This window comes from Clinocottus analis, unplaced genomic scaffold (assembly GCF_023055335.1).
Source record: "Clinocottus analis isolate CAN_PGR_092001 unplaced genomic scaffold, fCliAna1.0.p SCAF_8, whole genome shotgun sequence".
NCBI classification, from domain to species: domain Eukaryota; kingdom Metazoa; phylum Chordata; class Actinopteri; order Perciformes; family Cottidae; genus Clinocottus; species Clinocottus analis.
The window spans coordinates 18921194-18938843 of NW_027176240.1; the positions used below are offsets into that span (position 1 = coordinate 18921194).

The 17650-nt window shown below is 39.7% G+C and overlaps 1 protein-coding gene across 1 annotated transcript; it reads left to right on the plus strand.

Annotated features, from left to right (window-relative positions):
- rhoq (ras homolog family member Q) lies at positions 1-16746 on the plus strand. The gene is made up of 5 exons (XM_068567511.1): positions 1-353; positions 533-591; positions 8248-8412; positions 11948-12043; positions 13029-16746. The coding sequence occupies exons 1-5, from the start codon at positions 179-181 to the stop codon at positions 13188-13190; spliced, it is 657 nt and encodes a 218-aa protein (XP_068423612.1). The 5' UTR covers positions 1-178; the 3' UTR covers positions 13191-16746.
- The last annotated feature ends 904 nt before the right edge of the window (positions 16747-17650 follow it).

Here is a 17650-nt window from a genome sequence, read left to right on the forward strand (position 1 = left end):
AATCGCGCGACGGTTTTAGGGGAAGACCCCCGTAGAACCGAGGGTCTTCATTTATTGTCTGCCGGCCTACTCCACGCTCACTTTGGGAGGAGGCTACAACTGTGAGAGATGCAGTTCCAGTCCGGCTCTGTGCGCCGCGCGGCCCGCATTAGACGCTGGTGATGCCCGCCGTGCGGGGATGGTTGAGATCATGGCGGGGATGGTTGGAATTATGGCTAACGGAACCGATACTACCATGTTAAAATGCGTCGTAGTGGGAGACGGTACGGTGGGCAAAACGTGTCTCCTGATGAGCTATGCCAACGACGCCTTTCCAGAGGAGTATGTGCCCACGGTCTTTGATCATTATGCAGGTAGGAATACATTTTTGTATTTATTTTGTTGTATCTATTCGCTCTATGCGCGTTTCATAATATATAGCAAAACTACTTGTTTGCTTCGTTTTGAAAGGGGTTGGGCTTTTTGCTTCAGCTTCTTTGCCCTCTCTCCTTCACTTCCTCGTGTCATCGTGCTCTTTGTTATTTCCTCGCAGTGAGTGTCAACGTCGGTGGAAAGCAGTACTTGCTGAGACTGTATGACACAGCTGGTCAGGTACAGTTGATTTTTTTATTCTCGAGACACACACACACACACACACACACACACCATCTGTCTCTCACGCTTGGTCTCCCTTTGTGCTTCTGGGACCAATAACTACCCGACGGTACCCACAAGCACCCATATTGACTGTGGTTACATGCATTCGAATTACTGGCTTAATCAGACTGAAATAGAATTACCCCTTTCATGTAAACACCGTTGTTGTTTACTTGCTGCACTGCAGGTGCAGCAAGTAAACTCCACTGTCCACTCTTCTTTTGGAGAGGACGATATGCGTGTCCTTCGACAGACCTCATTTTTTTGGATAAAGTTTCCCATTGATAAACCTAATGCATGATCTAACGTGCTTATTCTAAAACAAGTATGCATTTTTAAATAATTACAAATAAAGCACAGTAAATAAATACTAATGTGTGTTTATTTTGCTCACTCACATTATAACAAGATGGCAAGCTGCAGTATAAAATTATTCTGGAACATTTTATTTGTTTTGTTTGCCGATCTTCCTGGTCATACACTGGATTATGAGGATACAATTAAAGCCTCTCCTGTCGTGTTGCCATCAGGTTCTGCATCTTGAAGAGAAATACAAAGTGTAGACCAGAATAACTCACTCCACTAATTTTATATGAAAACAGTTAAATATAATGCTCATTAAGATTAATTAAGATATTTTTTGACAACATATTTCATCTAATAAGTTAACATTTTCAGTCTGTTCATCTCACTTCAATCATTTTTATTGTAGAAAATAGGACAACACTTTCATAAATGTTGCACCTGACAAACTGAACTGCTTGTATTATAGTCTACATAGTTGCATCATTCGAGCTGGATGCACTGGAGAGTGGGCAGGGCTTATCTCTGTGGTTTATCTCCATGCAAAGAGTTTTCATTTTCACCATCCACCATGAAACTTACCACTATTTGTGCTTTATACTTGTTTAAATTCCAAAGATGTCAGAGCATCAAACACTGTCGTGTTTGGGTTCATAATATTATCCTTAGGAATTTCACCAACTTCTTCAGGAACTGCGTCAGGATGACAGTGTTCCGGATTAACAGGCGGCCATGTTAACTGGTGACTTTCGACCAAAAGTCTCCACTTAACACGGACATCTTAAATCTGTAACACCATCATCCCAATGCTACGAGACCACCCATAGCCAGTTAGATTTATGTTTTTTTTTTAACGTCTTTGACCAGCGGCGTGTCGCGGATGTTGTCCTGTGCGCCGTGCAACAGCTGTGCGAGCAGCACAGGAAGTCCAGACGTTTGATTTACACACGGACGCCGCATTTCTCGTTTCTTTCTCCGATGCCTCCCATAATTGATTATTATTACTATTTATTTTAAATTGTATCATACATGCGTAGCTAACCTTAGCTAACATAGTCATGCATTAGGTGCATGTACCATTTGCTACTGTGGTCTAACGGTATATGCAGACAGAAAGTGGGGCTCCACATCAACACGCAGCCCCAACATGAAAACAAAGAGAAGTTCTGCTACATTTTAAATAATGTTGAATAGAGCAATATAATGTCATCTTACCTCTATGTCCTCCTCACGTGACCTCCCATCAGTCTGTGAGTGAGCCGAGAGCCCAGTTGAGCCCACCAATAGAAGCTCCTGCCGCATTCCGCAGCACATGCCCCCCCCATACGTCCAAAACTCAACTTGTAACTTTTGGAATTGAGAGCGCAGATATTTTTATGGAGAGCGCAGGTGTTTTTTTTTAGAGTGTATTTTTTTTTTCGAGGGTGTATTTTTTGGAGCGCAAAGATTTTTTAATTGGGAGCAAAGGTTTTTGATATAATTTTTTACGAACAAGAAATTTGCTCAGGTAAAAAAGACAAATCTACCTCCATAGTCTACCTGCAGGCTCGCGCTGCAAGCTCAGCATCCCCTAATTGAACATTATTCACACATGCGCAAAGCCGCTGTTGATACCTGTCAGCTGTCCTTCACATCTCCACCTCATTCAACCAGATTTCAGTGCACTTGTTCAAGCCAACACAGACTTTTCTTACTGAGGAAAAACAACTGAAATGGAAAACATAAAAAGCACTTATTGCTTTTGTATAGAGTCAATTAATGCTGGTCTTTAAGGTAAGCAACAGACTGAACATGGACAAAAGAAGGAGTGGTTTGTCACAGGGACCCTTACTTCTGAACAGTACCTGTTCAGAAAAAAAAGTATATTTTTAAACCATGTATGTATGTTAACTTGCTGTTTCTCCAGAGTGCCTGTTGTATTGTTCTGATAACATTACTTTAAAATAAAAGCGTGCAATACACTAGTTTTTACTTCATTATTGAATTTGGCGCATAATGCGATTAATCACAGAAAAATCATGCGACTAATCAGTTAATTTTTTTCAACTTTGCCCAGCCCCGATATATATATATATATATATATATATATATATATATATATATATATATATATATATATATACATACATATATACATACATATATACATATATATCAGTGGCGGGCCGTGGTTTTAGAACTAGGCCTTCAATGAGTGCCGTATAGTGCAGTGGTTCTTAACTGGCGGCGCGTGACTCACCTGTTTTTAATGGGTCGCGGGCCTTGTGGAAAAAAAAAGAAAAATAGAATATTTTTTTTATCCTGTAATTTGATTTTAAAGGGACTTTTTTCCCATGTTTTCAGCAGCGTGTGCCAGGTTGGGTCCAAGCCAGGGGCGGACCCTCCCTCTGACATCGCCGACCGCGACTACATTCAGAACTTAACAGAACACGTTAAATTCACTCTAAAACCTAAATTTAAGAAGTCACTGACTGAGTTTTATACTACTCCTCACGATCTGTATTCACGCTCATGGTTTGGATGTTGCTGCTGGTTTTTTAGAGCTTTTTGGCGATTTCAGGACATTCAACTTGAATTTAATCCAGAACACCGGCACTCACCTGAAATGTACATTTAAGTTTCAATTTTGGGGCAACGTTATCACTTAGCTTCTTGACATGTGTCAAGAGTAAGAGGCTCAGACACACAGACGTATCCGGTAATTTTTTTCAAAATAGAACTGTATTACGCACCGTTGTTCCGTCCCGATGCGGAGAGACTTGTGCGCGCACACAGGTGAGCGCTGAGCACCCAGCAGCGGGCAGAGAGCACGGAAAAATATCAGCGCGGTTACATGCTGTCATGGTCCCTGCTGTGCTTCTGTCCACCCCTGTTTTCCTGTGGCTCCCTCTAGGAATTGCCCAGTCTTCCCACTACCAGACCCAGCCCGCAGAGGACGCCTGCAAGAGTTCTACTTCTCTCTGGCTCGGAAATAAATACCATTGTCTATCACTCCTGCTACTTGTCTTTGCTTTTGGGTTCAGCCTTCCATTACCATGACACATGCATTCGAACTACTGGCTTAATCGGACTGAAATCGTATTATCCCTTTCATGTAAACACCTTTGTTCGAATAATTGCGGTTCGACTACGATCCGATTAACACCCCTGAATAACTCGATCCGACTCGGTTGATAATTCAGACATCCCGGCATGTAAACGGTGAATCGGATTAGGAACTGGACTATGCGCCTTTGCGCAAGCTCAAGATCCCGCCGCTCCCTCCCTCCCTTCCTCCCAGGTCGTGACCTGGAAGTCGACGATAAGTTGTCACTGCCGGGAGCCAGCCGGCATAAACAAAGAAACGTAAAAGTCGGGTTACAAGCCGATACTACCTTCGGTGAGTGTCCCCGATAGCTCCCTGCTGTAGCCAGATAGCGCTGCTGCTAGTTCCCTGTTTGCTCTCCGCTAGCTCCCCGACAACCACCGAAGGTAGCGGGGTTCTCTACATTATGAAGCATGAAGAGGTCAAGCGGAGATGGTGCCATGTATATTAGGCCATGTATATTAGGATAATAGCAGTTGCCCCGAAAGAGAGTATAGTCCGACTAAAGCAAAATTCAAATTAATACCATCATGTACACGCACTGTATGTCGCGTGAAAAGCAGACAACTAATATCTGCGTTTTAAACGCACCCTGGTTGAAGACCGCAAGGAGCACCTGAGTAGCTCTCCTGCTCCAAGTAAAACGAGCTAAAGTGCTTATGTCTTGTACCAATAATGAGCTGCTGGCTTCACACATTACAAAGTACACGGACATAAAACTAAGTCATTAATAAACACAAGGCGCAATGCCTGTACTTTCGGGTAAATGTATACGGTACGCCGTTAACAGGTTACCCTGTACATGCGCGACTCGCTGATTTTTGCGTTTTGCCAAAAGCCAATCTCTGTCAAGTCGTCTTTTCTGCTGTTCCGTCTCTTAAAACCGGAAAAAGATTTCATCTCAACGTGGAGCATGAACTGAGAGCGTCCGTATCAATCTGTCTACAACCACATTTTAAAAATGTGTGTAGAGGCTGCAGCTCGTTGCAGCCACTAATACTGATACAACCTGATGCTCACATATTATCTGCACTCATTCTGTTTTGTTTTACAATTTGCTTTTAGTTTTCCAAAATGAGCTATTTAGCAGTAACTATATACTATTTATTTTTTGCTCAGATATAACTTTATTTTCATAGTTCTAAGTGATTGCAATTTTTTTTCTCGTTTTTTGGTCTGAAGGGGCAATCTGGTTTAATTGAAAGTTATTGTAATTTTCTTTATTCTGTTATTTATCTCAGGTTCAAACTGCACCATCTTTTCATTAAATACATTGGAGATGTTGAGAATGTTCCTCGATTTGGGTCGCGGCATGTCATTAAGGGTGATGGTGAGTCCCGGAGACAGACCAGTTGAGAACCATTGCACTAGAGGACCAAATCACCAGGCCACTTTTGGTTTGTTGAGTCAAAAATGACTTTATTCTATCAAACAGTAACAAGGGCGGGGGTAGTAGTAAAGTAAAGGTAATCACAGGGTGTGCAGTTGAGTGTGAAAGCAGTTGAAGGGCTGAGCTTAGGTCATTGGGGCCCTCTGATTTTTACCAAATGGGATGAGGGAACAGACGGGAAAAGACCATCCATATGGAATAATTCAATAGATGTTGGCTGGAGGGAGTTATGTGGCGAGCGTGTAGACTATAGCGAGCAGTATCCATGTCACGGCAGACAGCACAGCGGCATACTGTGGCCCCAACATCGCTACCTCAGAGTAATAAGGTTATATCTGCGTTCAGGTCAGTTTTTAGATATTGAGGTTTTTAGCATTGCAAATAGCAAAACTGACAAATGAAGCACATTTCTTTATAGCACCAAAGTTACACACACCATACATGTATTCTACATCTGCGATATTAAAATTCTAGATGAATTTTAAATTAGGGATTTTGAAACAGGTCAATTATAGATAGAACCTTATAGCTCTAAAAACGAACAGCCGCCTTGGAATTATAAGGTTCTATCTTCAAAAACAGAAAGAGGAACAATGATTATAAAAGAATATAAACAATTTACTTATACATACTGTTTGAATGTTCAATTTATAGAATAAAAAGTTTATTTTATATGTTAAATCTTCATGCATTCATGCACTTACTGCTGTAACACAAATATTTTCCGATACGTCATTTTTCCTTTCTTCTTTCTTCTTCAAGATAACAATAAGTTGCGTGTAAAAGAATAATTAAAAACATGCATAGTCTTATATTAATATTTAGAATCAGTCTTTATTGATAGTTTATCAAATCTTTTTTAAACACTTTTAATGTAAAACGCGTCATACAACAATTCACATACAGTATATAAATACTACCAGAAGAACACGAGTACTCATTCAGATGTTTTGCTCATGAACACTGTATTTCAAACCCCGGTTACTTACTTTAAAAAGGAGCTCATTTGAAAACCATTTTCATGCAATAAAAATATCACTTGCAATTCATATGCATCACATACTATTCACCTATTGATCAACACCTCAAAAGCAACCTTTTTACAAGCTCCAGTCCCTCCTGCAGGTGATCTCTTTCTTTTCTTTTCCCCCTGCCTGGCATTTTCCTCTCTACAAACACATTACACCATTAGGGCAAAAAATACAGTCACATACAAACAATGCCTTGTCAAACATCAGATTTTTATTATGCTAAGCCTAGCGCTAGCTAACATTAGCTAGCATTAGCTCGATGGTAAGGCTATAAACATTGCCAGCTGGCCTTGTGCTCCGCATAAAGAGGTCAGCGTTTTCAAGGAGTACTTACTCTACTCTCAGTGGCCAGCATCAACCATGGCGGATATCTGGGAGAACTTCTCCAATTCAGAGACACTTTGAATCAGCTAAGAGCTAAAAAAGAAACTCTGCTCTAGTACACACATGCACACACCATCTCGAACATGGCAGATTACACAATAAGGTTATTCGTTCTTGCAAGCGATTACTAACACCTCCACCATCTGTTTTCTCCAAGACCAGAAATACAACGCAGCCACAGGTAGCTGTTTGGGTAATGGAGGCAGTGATTTGCTATACATGGTCTGTTTCGTTTAGCGTTTGTGAATGAACAGAGCAGAGGAGGATGGCTCAATATTCCCCCCAGGTGAGCGTTCAAGCGTCTCATTTTTGTTTCTTTCTGATTGTCAGATCGGATTGCAGATTGTGACATTCTCTGAATTCACCCAGTCAAATCCGGCGAGGAGGAAAGCGTTAACTATTCAACATTCAACATGTGCACAGTTCTAAGTCATTGGAGAGACCTGAGGGTTAAAGGTCTTAGGCCTTTCAGTGTAGGTGAAGGGTGTCTTGTAATTTTTGTGTTTTTATTCTGTTTCTCACCAAAATGCATTGTATGGATGTGTACTGCTGTAATGTATGCTCATATAGTGAGCCATGGAATTTTCTTAAGACAAAGTTTCTTCACATTTTCTGTGCGTTTTCAAACACATTTAATCCCTGCATGCCTTTTAAAAAAGTGCTCAGTTGGGTTTAGGCATCAAAACTACTTGGTTAGGTTTCACAAAAGATTGTTGTTGGGTCTAACTTTATTAACCCCAGAAGGTGGGCCTCTGGTGTGATACAGCAAAAGAAAATCAGTTCAAATTAATAAATACATGTATCATGTTCATTACACTATTCCACAATAAATTTGACCATAAACCATGAATATGACTCGAAGGGACTCTAGAGTGACTTGGGAGGGCGCCCCGATTTTTGAAAATATTAATTTTCATACCGATTGCATGTATTCACACGTGTGTGCAAATCAGACACACTATCAAGAGTAATTATCTTTGGTGAGGACAAGAGGCGCTTGAACTAACGCAAAAAAGGTGTACGGTCTGTGAATCAGCCTTTCGCGCCGCACAAATATGGGAGATGTCTGGTTTTTGGTGTCCTGTGGCAATGTCTTGTGCTAAAGACATAAAGTAAACCATTAACATCTGCTTGCTATCGCATGCAGATCATCCTCTTCAGTCTTTCCTCTTCATAGCTCAATTCCAAAGTGCAGTTTTCAGGTGCATCCTTCCTGTCATTATATTCAACATCATTCCAATAAAACAGGTAAGGAGATAGCTGACTACAGGAGTAAAAGTTTATCTGTGTCGTTTTTAACATGCTTTAATCATTCATGAGCAGTAATTTTCAGCTGTTGAGAAACAGCTATAAATCACATCTGCTCACCCCTTCAGCCTGCCCCATATGGTAACGATTCCTGTCCCGTCCTCTTCCAGGAGGACTACGACCGTCTGAGGCCGCTGTCTTACCCGATGACCGATGTCTTCCTTATCTGCTTCTCTGTGGTAAACCCTACCAGTTTTCAAAACGTACGTGAGGAATGGGTGCCCGAGTTGCAGGAGTATGCACCAAGTGTCCCCTACTTGCTCATTGGCACGCAGGTGAGTTCGAAATACACCATTCCTTTACAATCAGCTTCAAATTACTGCTTATATGTGATTGTATACTCAAATATATATGCCTGGATACAATATCAAAATCTGTCACATCTCCAACTACTCTGTTTAGTTCTACAACAGATTGTAAAAGAAAGGAATTCAACTCTTTTGGCTTTTGCTGTGATTCCTGTTAGAAAACACAGAAGCTCACTGTCAGCTATAGTATGAATTTAACCTCAAGAGGGCACTGAAGCTCTCAGAGTATTCCGTTAAATTTAGAGATAAGGTGGCATGTTTCCAAACTCGGAAAAAGGCTTGCATAATGCACAGAAGTCATGGGCCCAATCCCAATCTCCACCCATACATACTTTGAGGCATACTAACTCCGTGAGGGTTTAGAACTGTCCCATTGTCAAATCGTCGAGTGCCTGAGGGTTCTCTGGCAGACATTTTAAGCCCTTTATGCATTGCAATGTGACATTAAACACGCAGTTACCAATGAAAGAACGGAGAAATTAAAAAAAGGCAAACAAATAGGCATGTGGGTGTTCTACCCAATAATTAACATTTACACAACAACATTAAGGATTATAGATAAAAGATAAAACACATAAAATCAGAGGAATGCAAGCCAAAATGATGTATAATATTTTTTTACACAGATTTATTCATCAAACATTTTGTTTTGAAGCTTTTTTGACAAAAACAAGTAAATAGATTATTTTAAATTACGTCTCATCTCATAAGGAAAGAGTCTGGAAGACGTTCAAATCGGTGAATAAAAAGTATAAAATAAATACGCGCAATTGTACACAATATTGTTTTATGTAGTTATGGTCACATGATATGTTGCAACAAAGTGCTGTCCCATTCATATTTACACCAGTTCAAGCCCTTACAGCCTTTCACACTTAACCAGTGACGACGTTACTGACGTACAGGTGATGTCAGTAAGTCCTTGAGTGTTCAAGGTTTAAGTGCTTAGGCATGACATTGGGATTGGGCGAGTGGGTATCACAAAACCTTGCAAGATAAAAGGCTTTTGAAAACAAGTTCTGACTGTATAGCCTGCAAACAATCAGAATCAACTGCTGTTAATAGCTTTTCAAATATGAGGATTTGGTGCTTTTTATTTATCATATATTGTTATGAATGGGATGTCTTAGGGTTTTGGACTATTGGGCTGATAAAACAAGATATTTGAATTTGCTACATGTATGTGCTACTTGTTTGTACCCTTTATCTGTAATTTCAATTCATTGAATATACTACTTTATTTTTAATGCACAATATCATTAATCATTAAGTCATTAATACCGGAATGTTAATTCATTATTCCCCAGGTGTACAAGCTGTATGAACACTACTGACATATCATTATCATAGATATATAAGAAGTGGACATAATCAATATTCCCCATTGGTGTGTGGACTGCTATTTTGAAGCCTAAGCATTAACTTTATTCCAAAAGTTATTGTTACAATTTTTTTTTAGGAACTGAAAACATGCTGTGAAAGGGTTAAAGTTTTTATACATTTACATGTACACAAAGCAGCGTTAGCATTTATTTGAATGAACCCTTGTGTTCCATGCCACCTGGTGATGTAAATCTCACACTTATATTTTAGCTCTGTTTTGGTTTCCAACTCCGGTGGGAAATATCTGGCTTTTAAATGTCTAAATGCTGTTTCAGGGCGCATACAATGAGTTTATTAAAGTTCTTCTGCTCTGTGGCTGTAAACAAAGTTGATGACAGCTGTGAGGCTCAACCAAAACAGTAAAGTTCTGGGATGGAAAAAAAGCCAAATCAATGACCCAAAAGATGGTCAAATGTTTCATAGAGCTGATGGTAACTGCAGTTACAGTTATATCAATACAAAGTTGTGTTTCCGTTGTTATTCTAAAATGTTTATCAGTGCAGATATAAGTCAAAGTGATTAAAAACAACATTTTGCCACCTCTGATGCAGCCAGGAAACGCTTGACCCAGTGGTTCTCAAACTGTGAGCCGCGACCCTCTAGTGGGGCGCAGAGGTATTACAGGTGCGGTGCGAGGGGAGATGTAGATTCCTTTATTAATCTCACAGTTGGGGAATTATTCTCTGCATTTTCCCCATCAGTGTAATTAAGGAGCGTTGTGCTGCTGTGAAGCACTGGGGCTTCAGTGTCTTGCTCAAGGACACTTCAACATGTAGAAAAAGTTTGAGAACCACTGCCTTAACCTGACTCATGGAAAAGAACAGTTCATTTATTGAATCAAAAAACGTAATAATGCAAAGATGCAAAAGTTGTGCTTATCTCTTGTGTCTTGTTATTCTAAATAGAAAGCATTATTAAACTCATGAAGAAGTCAAGAGGACACTAATCCTAAAAAAAAGATTATTTAGCTTTAAAATCCACTGCACCATGTTTTCAAAAAATGAATGCTCACTTGTGGGTGGATTTTGGTCTCTCTTCCCTGGCAACCAAATGCCAGAGCAGCCAAGGCCCAGCATTGATGAGGAGGATGGAGTGGGTGTGTGATTTATTGCGTGTCAGATGATGTTTACTACTCGCTGTGTACGCATGAACAGAGAGCCACGTTAACACAAATCACATCAGTAGAGAAAAGGGTTGATGAAGGTCCCTCCCAGTGAGATTGTGCAGGTGGATGCATTTATTATTAGCTAGTTATTACTGAGATGGGATGACTTGTGTATGCTGAGCATTGCAATGAATAAAAGAGTGAGGAACCATGTGGTTTTCTGTGAAAAAAAAGACACTTTCATTAATCCCCTTGGGGAATTTGTTCTCTGCATTTGACCCATCCTTGATTAAGGGGCAGTGGGCTGCCCTGTGAGGCGCCCGGGGAGCAACGAGGAGTTTAGTGTCGTGACCAGAGACACTTTGACGTGTGAGCTGTGGGGGGACTGGGGATTGAGCCAACTACCTTGTGGTAACGGGACGACCACTTATCCCTCTAAGCTACAGCCGCCCCCAGCTTTGCACAAGGGTAGGACGTCTGGGCTAACATGGCTTTGTTTCAAAATGAGAAAACACTGACGTAATGCCTGATTTGATCGTGTGAAGTCAGGCGTAAATGAGAAACTATTAACAAAGTATTCAATGGATAACCATAGTACAAACAGGCAGCATCCTAAAGCCAAGTAAAACCAATGCGTAATGCGTAACATTTATTTTTTTCTAATGCTAATAATTGTTCATTTCCTCTGGTTGCAAAAAGACGTCCGTTTGTAAAGCCTAGTCTTCTTCAATACAGCATGGCACTATTTAGTTTTAAGGTCTCATTGAGAGTTAACAAGACAATAAAGCAGGGTATACCTTAGTGCAAGCTTAGTGCAAGCTTGGATTGAAAGGTCGCCAACACAGTGTCGTCTTACCAGAAAGTTGCCTCAAAATGCCATACAGCATTTGGTTGTATTTAGTTGCAGTACACAAACAAATGCTTGACGTCATTGTGACTATGTCCATTTCTTATGTACAGTCTATGATTGTAACAGTGACTTAGCTCAAAAGAAATGTTCCTTATCTCTTTCAGATCGACCTTCGTGATGACCCCAAGACCATTGCCAAACTGAATGACATGAAGGAGAAGCCCATACCCACTGAGCAAGGACAAAAACTATCGAAAGAGGTCTGAATGTTTGTACTATACTAAGGAAGTAAAAAGAAGCATGGCGACAGAGACTAGAAACTTACATTTTCACTTTCAGTGCTGTAGGAGTCCGCTGTCAGGTCCAGTTAGATCAGGGGTGGGCAAACTTTTTGGCTCAGGGGCCACAATGAGTTTTAAAATATGACAGACTGGCCGAGCATGGTAAAGCTGTGTTCATGCGTCGCAAATGTTACTCGTGCCTAAAAGGGAGCATAGCTTATCTCCGTGGCTTATCTCTGTAAAAACAGTTAGCGTTTCCGCCATTCACCATGGAAATAACCACTAGTTCTGCTTTATACTTGTGTAAATACCACTTGCGTTGGAACATCAAACTCCATAATTTTTGGGTTCATCATATTATCCGTAGTCCCATGACAGCGTTTGAATCACGGCCGCTTCCAGCGTCAGTCTGATTCAGCAATGACAGGATGGTGTTGATAACGGGCGGAGCTTCTCAATGCTGATTGGCTAACGCCACACGTCATATGTGCTATTTGCGCTGCCCAGCCGAAAAGGGTCTTACGTTGCTTGGGGAGGCGCAATTTCTTTTCCTACAGCCACATCATAACCATAATGCATAACGCAAAAGAAAACACTCTTTGATAGTCAGCAACATTTGACAGTTTGACAGGACGAACAAGCATGCAGTTCGGTGATGTAATTTTTATAAATGTGAAACATTGACTGATGTTCTTATCCCTGACAACTGTAGCGCTGCCCGCTGTGTCCTGGGCCATTGCTGTGAAAATAAATGTTAGTATCTGCCAAAGGTTATGGGAATGTGCTACCGGTGTGTCTGTATGGAAGTGTCACAGAAATGTTACAGGGTCATGACAAAAATGAGGTGCAACTCTGGGCAGGAAAGACAATCTATTCCTTTACATTCATCAATAATAACTGCCTTTTGCCCTGGCATATTGTACTGGAATCTTTGGACTGTCAGCCTGTCTTTTCTTCTCTTCAGATTGGCGCATGTTGCTATGTGGAATGTTCATCTTTGACACAGAAGGGCCTAAAGACGGTGTTCGACGAGGCCATCGTCGCAATCCTGACTCCCAAGAAAAAGAATGGAGCTCCAAAGAGCAGACTGGGACCCCACTGTATCAACTGCTGTCTGATCACTTGATACCTGTAAATCAATCGGCAACTAACCATAAACCAAACCTTGACTGGAAGCAAAAGACAGACAAGAGAAAACTAAAAAGACAGCAAAGAAAGACAAAAGAATGAAAAGGACAAAACCAGAGCTGTTTTTTTTACTGCAAGGCTCTTGAAAGGCCATATAACTATCTTCTGCGGTCCAACGCAGGATAGAATTCACAACCAAAGGAGCACAACACCCAAATCAGGCTCTTCTTCTAATATACTTGTTTTCCTCTAAAGTATCTTCTTTTATACCCATTTCAATATTTGTTTTCCTATAGAAAATTGTTGTGAGCTGCATTTGAGAAAAATGCTACATTTTATATTCAGATAATGCATTTTTATTTTAAAAGATAAATTAATTGATTTGTGCATTTGTCTATATAAGAGCAAATATGAGAAAGCCTACAGCTGCTAAATATTGAGGTTTACTTTAGGGACACTGTGACTCATTCCTGCGGCACTCTAAAAGGGCTCAGTTTTCTTCCTTCCAATTTAGGATTTGCATTTGCAGATTAAGGATCTGCAAATGAAACCACACAAGGTGTATTGCATTGTGTGGAGGATAAATCAAGTCAACAGTGAGTGTAATGGTGTTAAGAAAACACATTTTGGACTTAGAACTGTCCAATTTAAAAGTTTTAGAGCCTCGTTTTTGTCTCGTGAAGACACTAATTTATAATGTGGCATGCCAAAACATACTGTAAGTTTGGGGTTGAGGTCTTCATCAGGAACTGAAGAGTTGTATTCTCCATTTTCAAACTATTAATTATCCAGAATCTATCATTATATATTTCTAAAATAGAGATGTATTTGCAAATATTATTTTGACAGCTGACTACTTGTTTTATTGGAATTTTTGCTATCCTGCAATAATGCGTTATCCTTTTATCTCCTTCAAGAAGGTTTCGAAGAAGTACAAATGTATTAAAAATTAAACTGATTCAGATCCATTGTCTAAAGAATGTCATGCAGCGGTCGTCAACCCCCGGGCCAGTTGGTACACAGAAAGAATGAATGAATTAAAAAAAAAGGTTTAAAAAAAAAAAAAAAAAAGGTTTTATTTTGAAGAAGAAAAAAGTTGGGAAAATGTTTTATTTTGAAAAAGGACCAGATACATCCGTCTGTGTGTTTGAGCCTCTTGACATATGTTACCCAAAAAACAAAACTTAAAAGTCTGCTTCAGCCGGTATTCTGTTAATCAAGGCAGAATATCCAGAGATCGCCAAAAAGGCTCTGAAAACTCTGCTTCCATTTCAAACATCCTAGCTTTGTGAAGCAGGATTTAAGATAGGCAGTAGACCGGACATAAAGGTTAAAGTTAAGCAGTAGACTGGACATAAAGGTCTAAATTACGGAGTAGACCGGATATAAAGTACACACGTTGAGTGTCTCCCATCACCCTGACCCGGCTCCTTGCAGAGAAACCAGCTCAGGGCTCCCACAAATTTGGCGTAATGGTGAGTTGTATATTCATGCACTTTATAATTGCTTTATGCCTGTCATATTATTTTATAACGTCAAATTTATTATGTCATATTTATTACGTCATATTTATTGTCTACACCGTGAAGGCCGGTCCCTGAAAATATTGTCTGACACAAAACTGGTCCGTGGCGCAGACAAGGTTGGGGACCGCTGATCTAATGCATACTTTCATAAGAATCCAGTGCTGACCAAATACAGTAATGGAAAACATGAAGCACACTTGGCGCTAGGTCATTTCCCTGACAAAACAAAGTACATTCCCCTGCTTTTGAACACAGTCCTTCTCCCGGAAAAGGCTCATTGAAGCCCAGAGGACGCACACTGTTCCATCAGGCACAAGTATTGGCATATTCACTATCTGACCACGCACAATCATTGTCTTTAAAATACTTACACTACCAGCTTTTTCGAAAATGAAGAAAAGAAACAGATTTAAACTGTTTTGAAAGCGTAAAAGAGGGGGTTACAACAGCTGTTTCTTCATACAAACCTGACCTAGTTTTAATAAAAGTGGGTTACACATAACCAAATCACAACCATGTGCAACACAAAGTAGTTCTTACTTTGAGATAAGTTGCTAATAATTATTTACACCCAGTTGCTCAGCTGTCAGGCGTAGCTGTAGTGTAGCCAATTTACAACATTAGCTTGCAAAAATGTTATTGGTTTCAAATGATGAAATGGTAATGATGGAGCACATAACCACTTTAAAAATATGTTTAAAAATTATATTGAAAAGTCTGTAACAACATAATATACGTTGAATTATAACATGTTGCCAAGAATGTTAGACCAAATGACTGGCTAATGTGAAATAACTTGTTAAGTTATCATAATCCGATATTTACCACCCATTCTGAATTGTATGAAAACTAATTAGATGTTCCTCTTCATTTTTGCATCAATTAATAAAACAAAGTCTTAGCTACAGTTACAGACAGTCAGCACTTACATTTAATGTATCACTCGGGTACCTTAAACTCTTATTTTACAGCCCTTAATGCTGCAATGACTTTGCCAATTTGGATAATGAAAAAAAAAGTTTCTATTGACTTGTGCATCTAAAATATTTTTTAATGATGCGACTTAATGCAAATCGCACATTTCAAACTAGCTTTATTGAGAACGTATACAGGAATTTATATACAGACAAAAGTGATGGATATACGTATAATTGGTGCAACCCTGTTTTTTTAAGTCAAATAATTCGAATAATAATTGCCAAATTCAAAGTTGTAAGGGGTGTGTGGGGTTTATTAATAAGCAATTGTGTTACTTTGACCACCGGCCTATGTACCAATCCCATCTTTTAAGCAACACTGTAGAAACCAGTTATCCCTTAAGATTAATTGATCCTTGTAATAAAATCCCATTCTATGGCATTTCAAATATGAATTGAAGTAGTATCTGAAGTGAAACCGGATTTAGAGCAGCTTAAAAATCTACTAGCTCCCAAAAGAACAGTATGCAACAAAGGTTGCTTTTTCTTGAAAGCTCTTTTTATTATTATTGGCTATCTTTTTTTGTTTTGTTTAAAAAGATACTAATCAAAAGGTGCCAACACTAGCTAAATGACTGTTCATTTTGTGTTTATAAGTCAGTTTATGCTGATTGATTAAAGCTTTAATGTAAATAGAGCTCATCCTCTCTGCTCCAGCCTGCGTTGTTACAACTGTCCTTTTGAGCAGCAGAGGTTACTGCGGGGGTGAACAGCCTTCTCACTCGAACAGTGTTTGCTCGCTTACGTTGTGTGATGGTCCTATCTCAGGATCCAGGACTTAAGTACCGGCTCCCTCCTCATTTGAACACCTTGTTTTTAAACTAGCAACTTTGAAGAGTTGTCTGTTTAATTCTTGGTGTCTTGTTTTTCTAGTAGAATTGCGTCAAAAGATTTAAACCAGAGGTTAGGTTGAGATGGTATTATTGTGAATAGGTAATTTATTTTAGGAAGCCTCTGTGCTTCCTCGCCTCAGGTTTCCATGGGTCGTGGCCGTCTGAAACTGGTCCTGCCTGCTGCCAGGATCGTGGCTGTGTCTGGAGCCGGTCCTGCCCCATGCTGATATATATATACACATATATATATACACATATATATATACATATATATATACACATATATATACATATATATATATACACATATATATACATATATATATATACACATATATATACATATATATATATACACATATATATACATATATATATATACACATATATATACATGGGCTGCACGGTGGTGTAGTGGCTAGCACTGACGCCTCACAGCAAGAGGGTCTGTGGTTCGGATCCCGGGCGGGGCGGGGTTCGGATACTGGTCTGGCAGGTCCTTCTGTGTGGAGTTTGCATGTTCTCCCCGTGGCAGCGTGGGTTCTCTCCGGGTTCTCTGGCTTCCTCCCACAGTCCAAAGACATGCTGCATAGGTTAATTGGACTCTAAATTGCCCGTAGGTGTGAATGTGAGTGTGAATGGTTGTTTGTCTATATGTCTGCCCTGTGATGAACTGGCGACCTGTCCAGGGTGTACCCTGCCTTCGCCCCTTGACAGCTGGGATCGGCTCCAGCGCCCCGCGACCCTAATGAGGATAAGCGGTTAAGATAATGGATGGATATATATACATATATATATACATATATACATATATATATACACATATATATACATGCATATATATATATATATACACACATATACATACATATATATATATATGGGCAGATTAACGTGTCTACGCAAGATTAATCTGACAATCGTTTAACCGCTTTGACTATTTAATCATGTGTTAACTGCATGTTTGGTTTTTTTGCATTCGTTTTTTTGCATTGGGAGGAGCTTATCGCTTTCAGAAATCAGAATAAGAATCAGAAACGTTTAACTCACAGGGGTCTTAGGTCATTTTCTCAATTGTATATAATTTCTTAAATTCACTTTTTAAAGTCACTTGAATATGAT

What these genes read in the sequence shown, in the direction of transcription:
- rhoq (XM_068567511.1), top strand. Translation starts at nt 179, where the DNA reads ATGGTTGAGATCATGGCGGGGATGGTTGGAATTATGGCTAACGGAACC. An exon ending in TGTATGACACAGCTGGTCAG is followed by an intron (nt 592 to 8,247) that starts GTACAGTTGATT and finishes GTCCTCTTCCAG; the next exon opens with GAGGACTACGACCGTCTGAG. An exon ending in ACTTGCTCATTGGCACGCAG is followed by an intron (nt 8,413 to 11,947) that starts GTGAGTTCGAAA and finishes TATCTCTTTCAG; the next exon opens with ATCGACCTTCGTGATGACCC.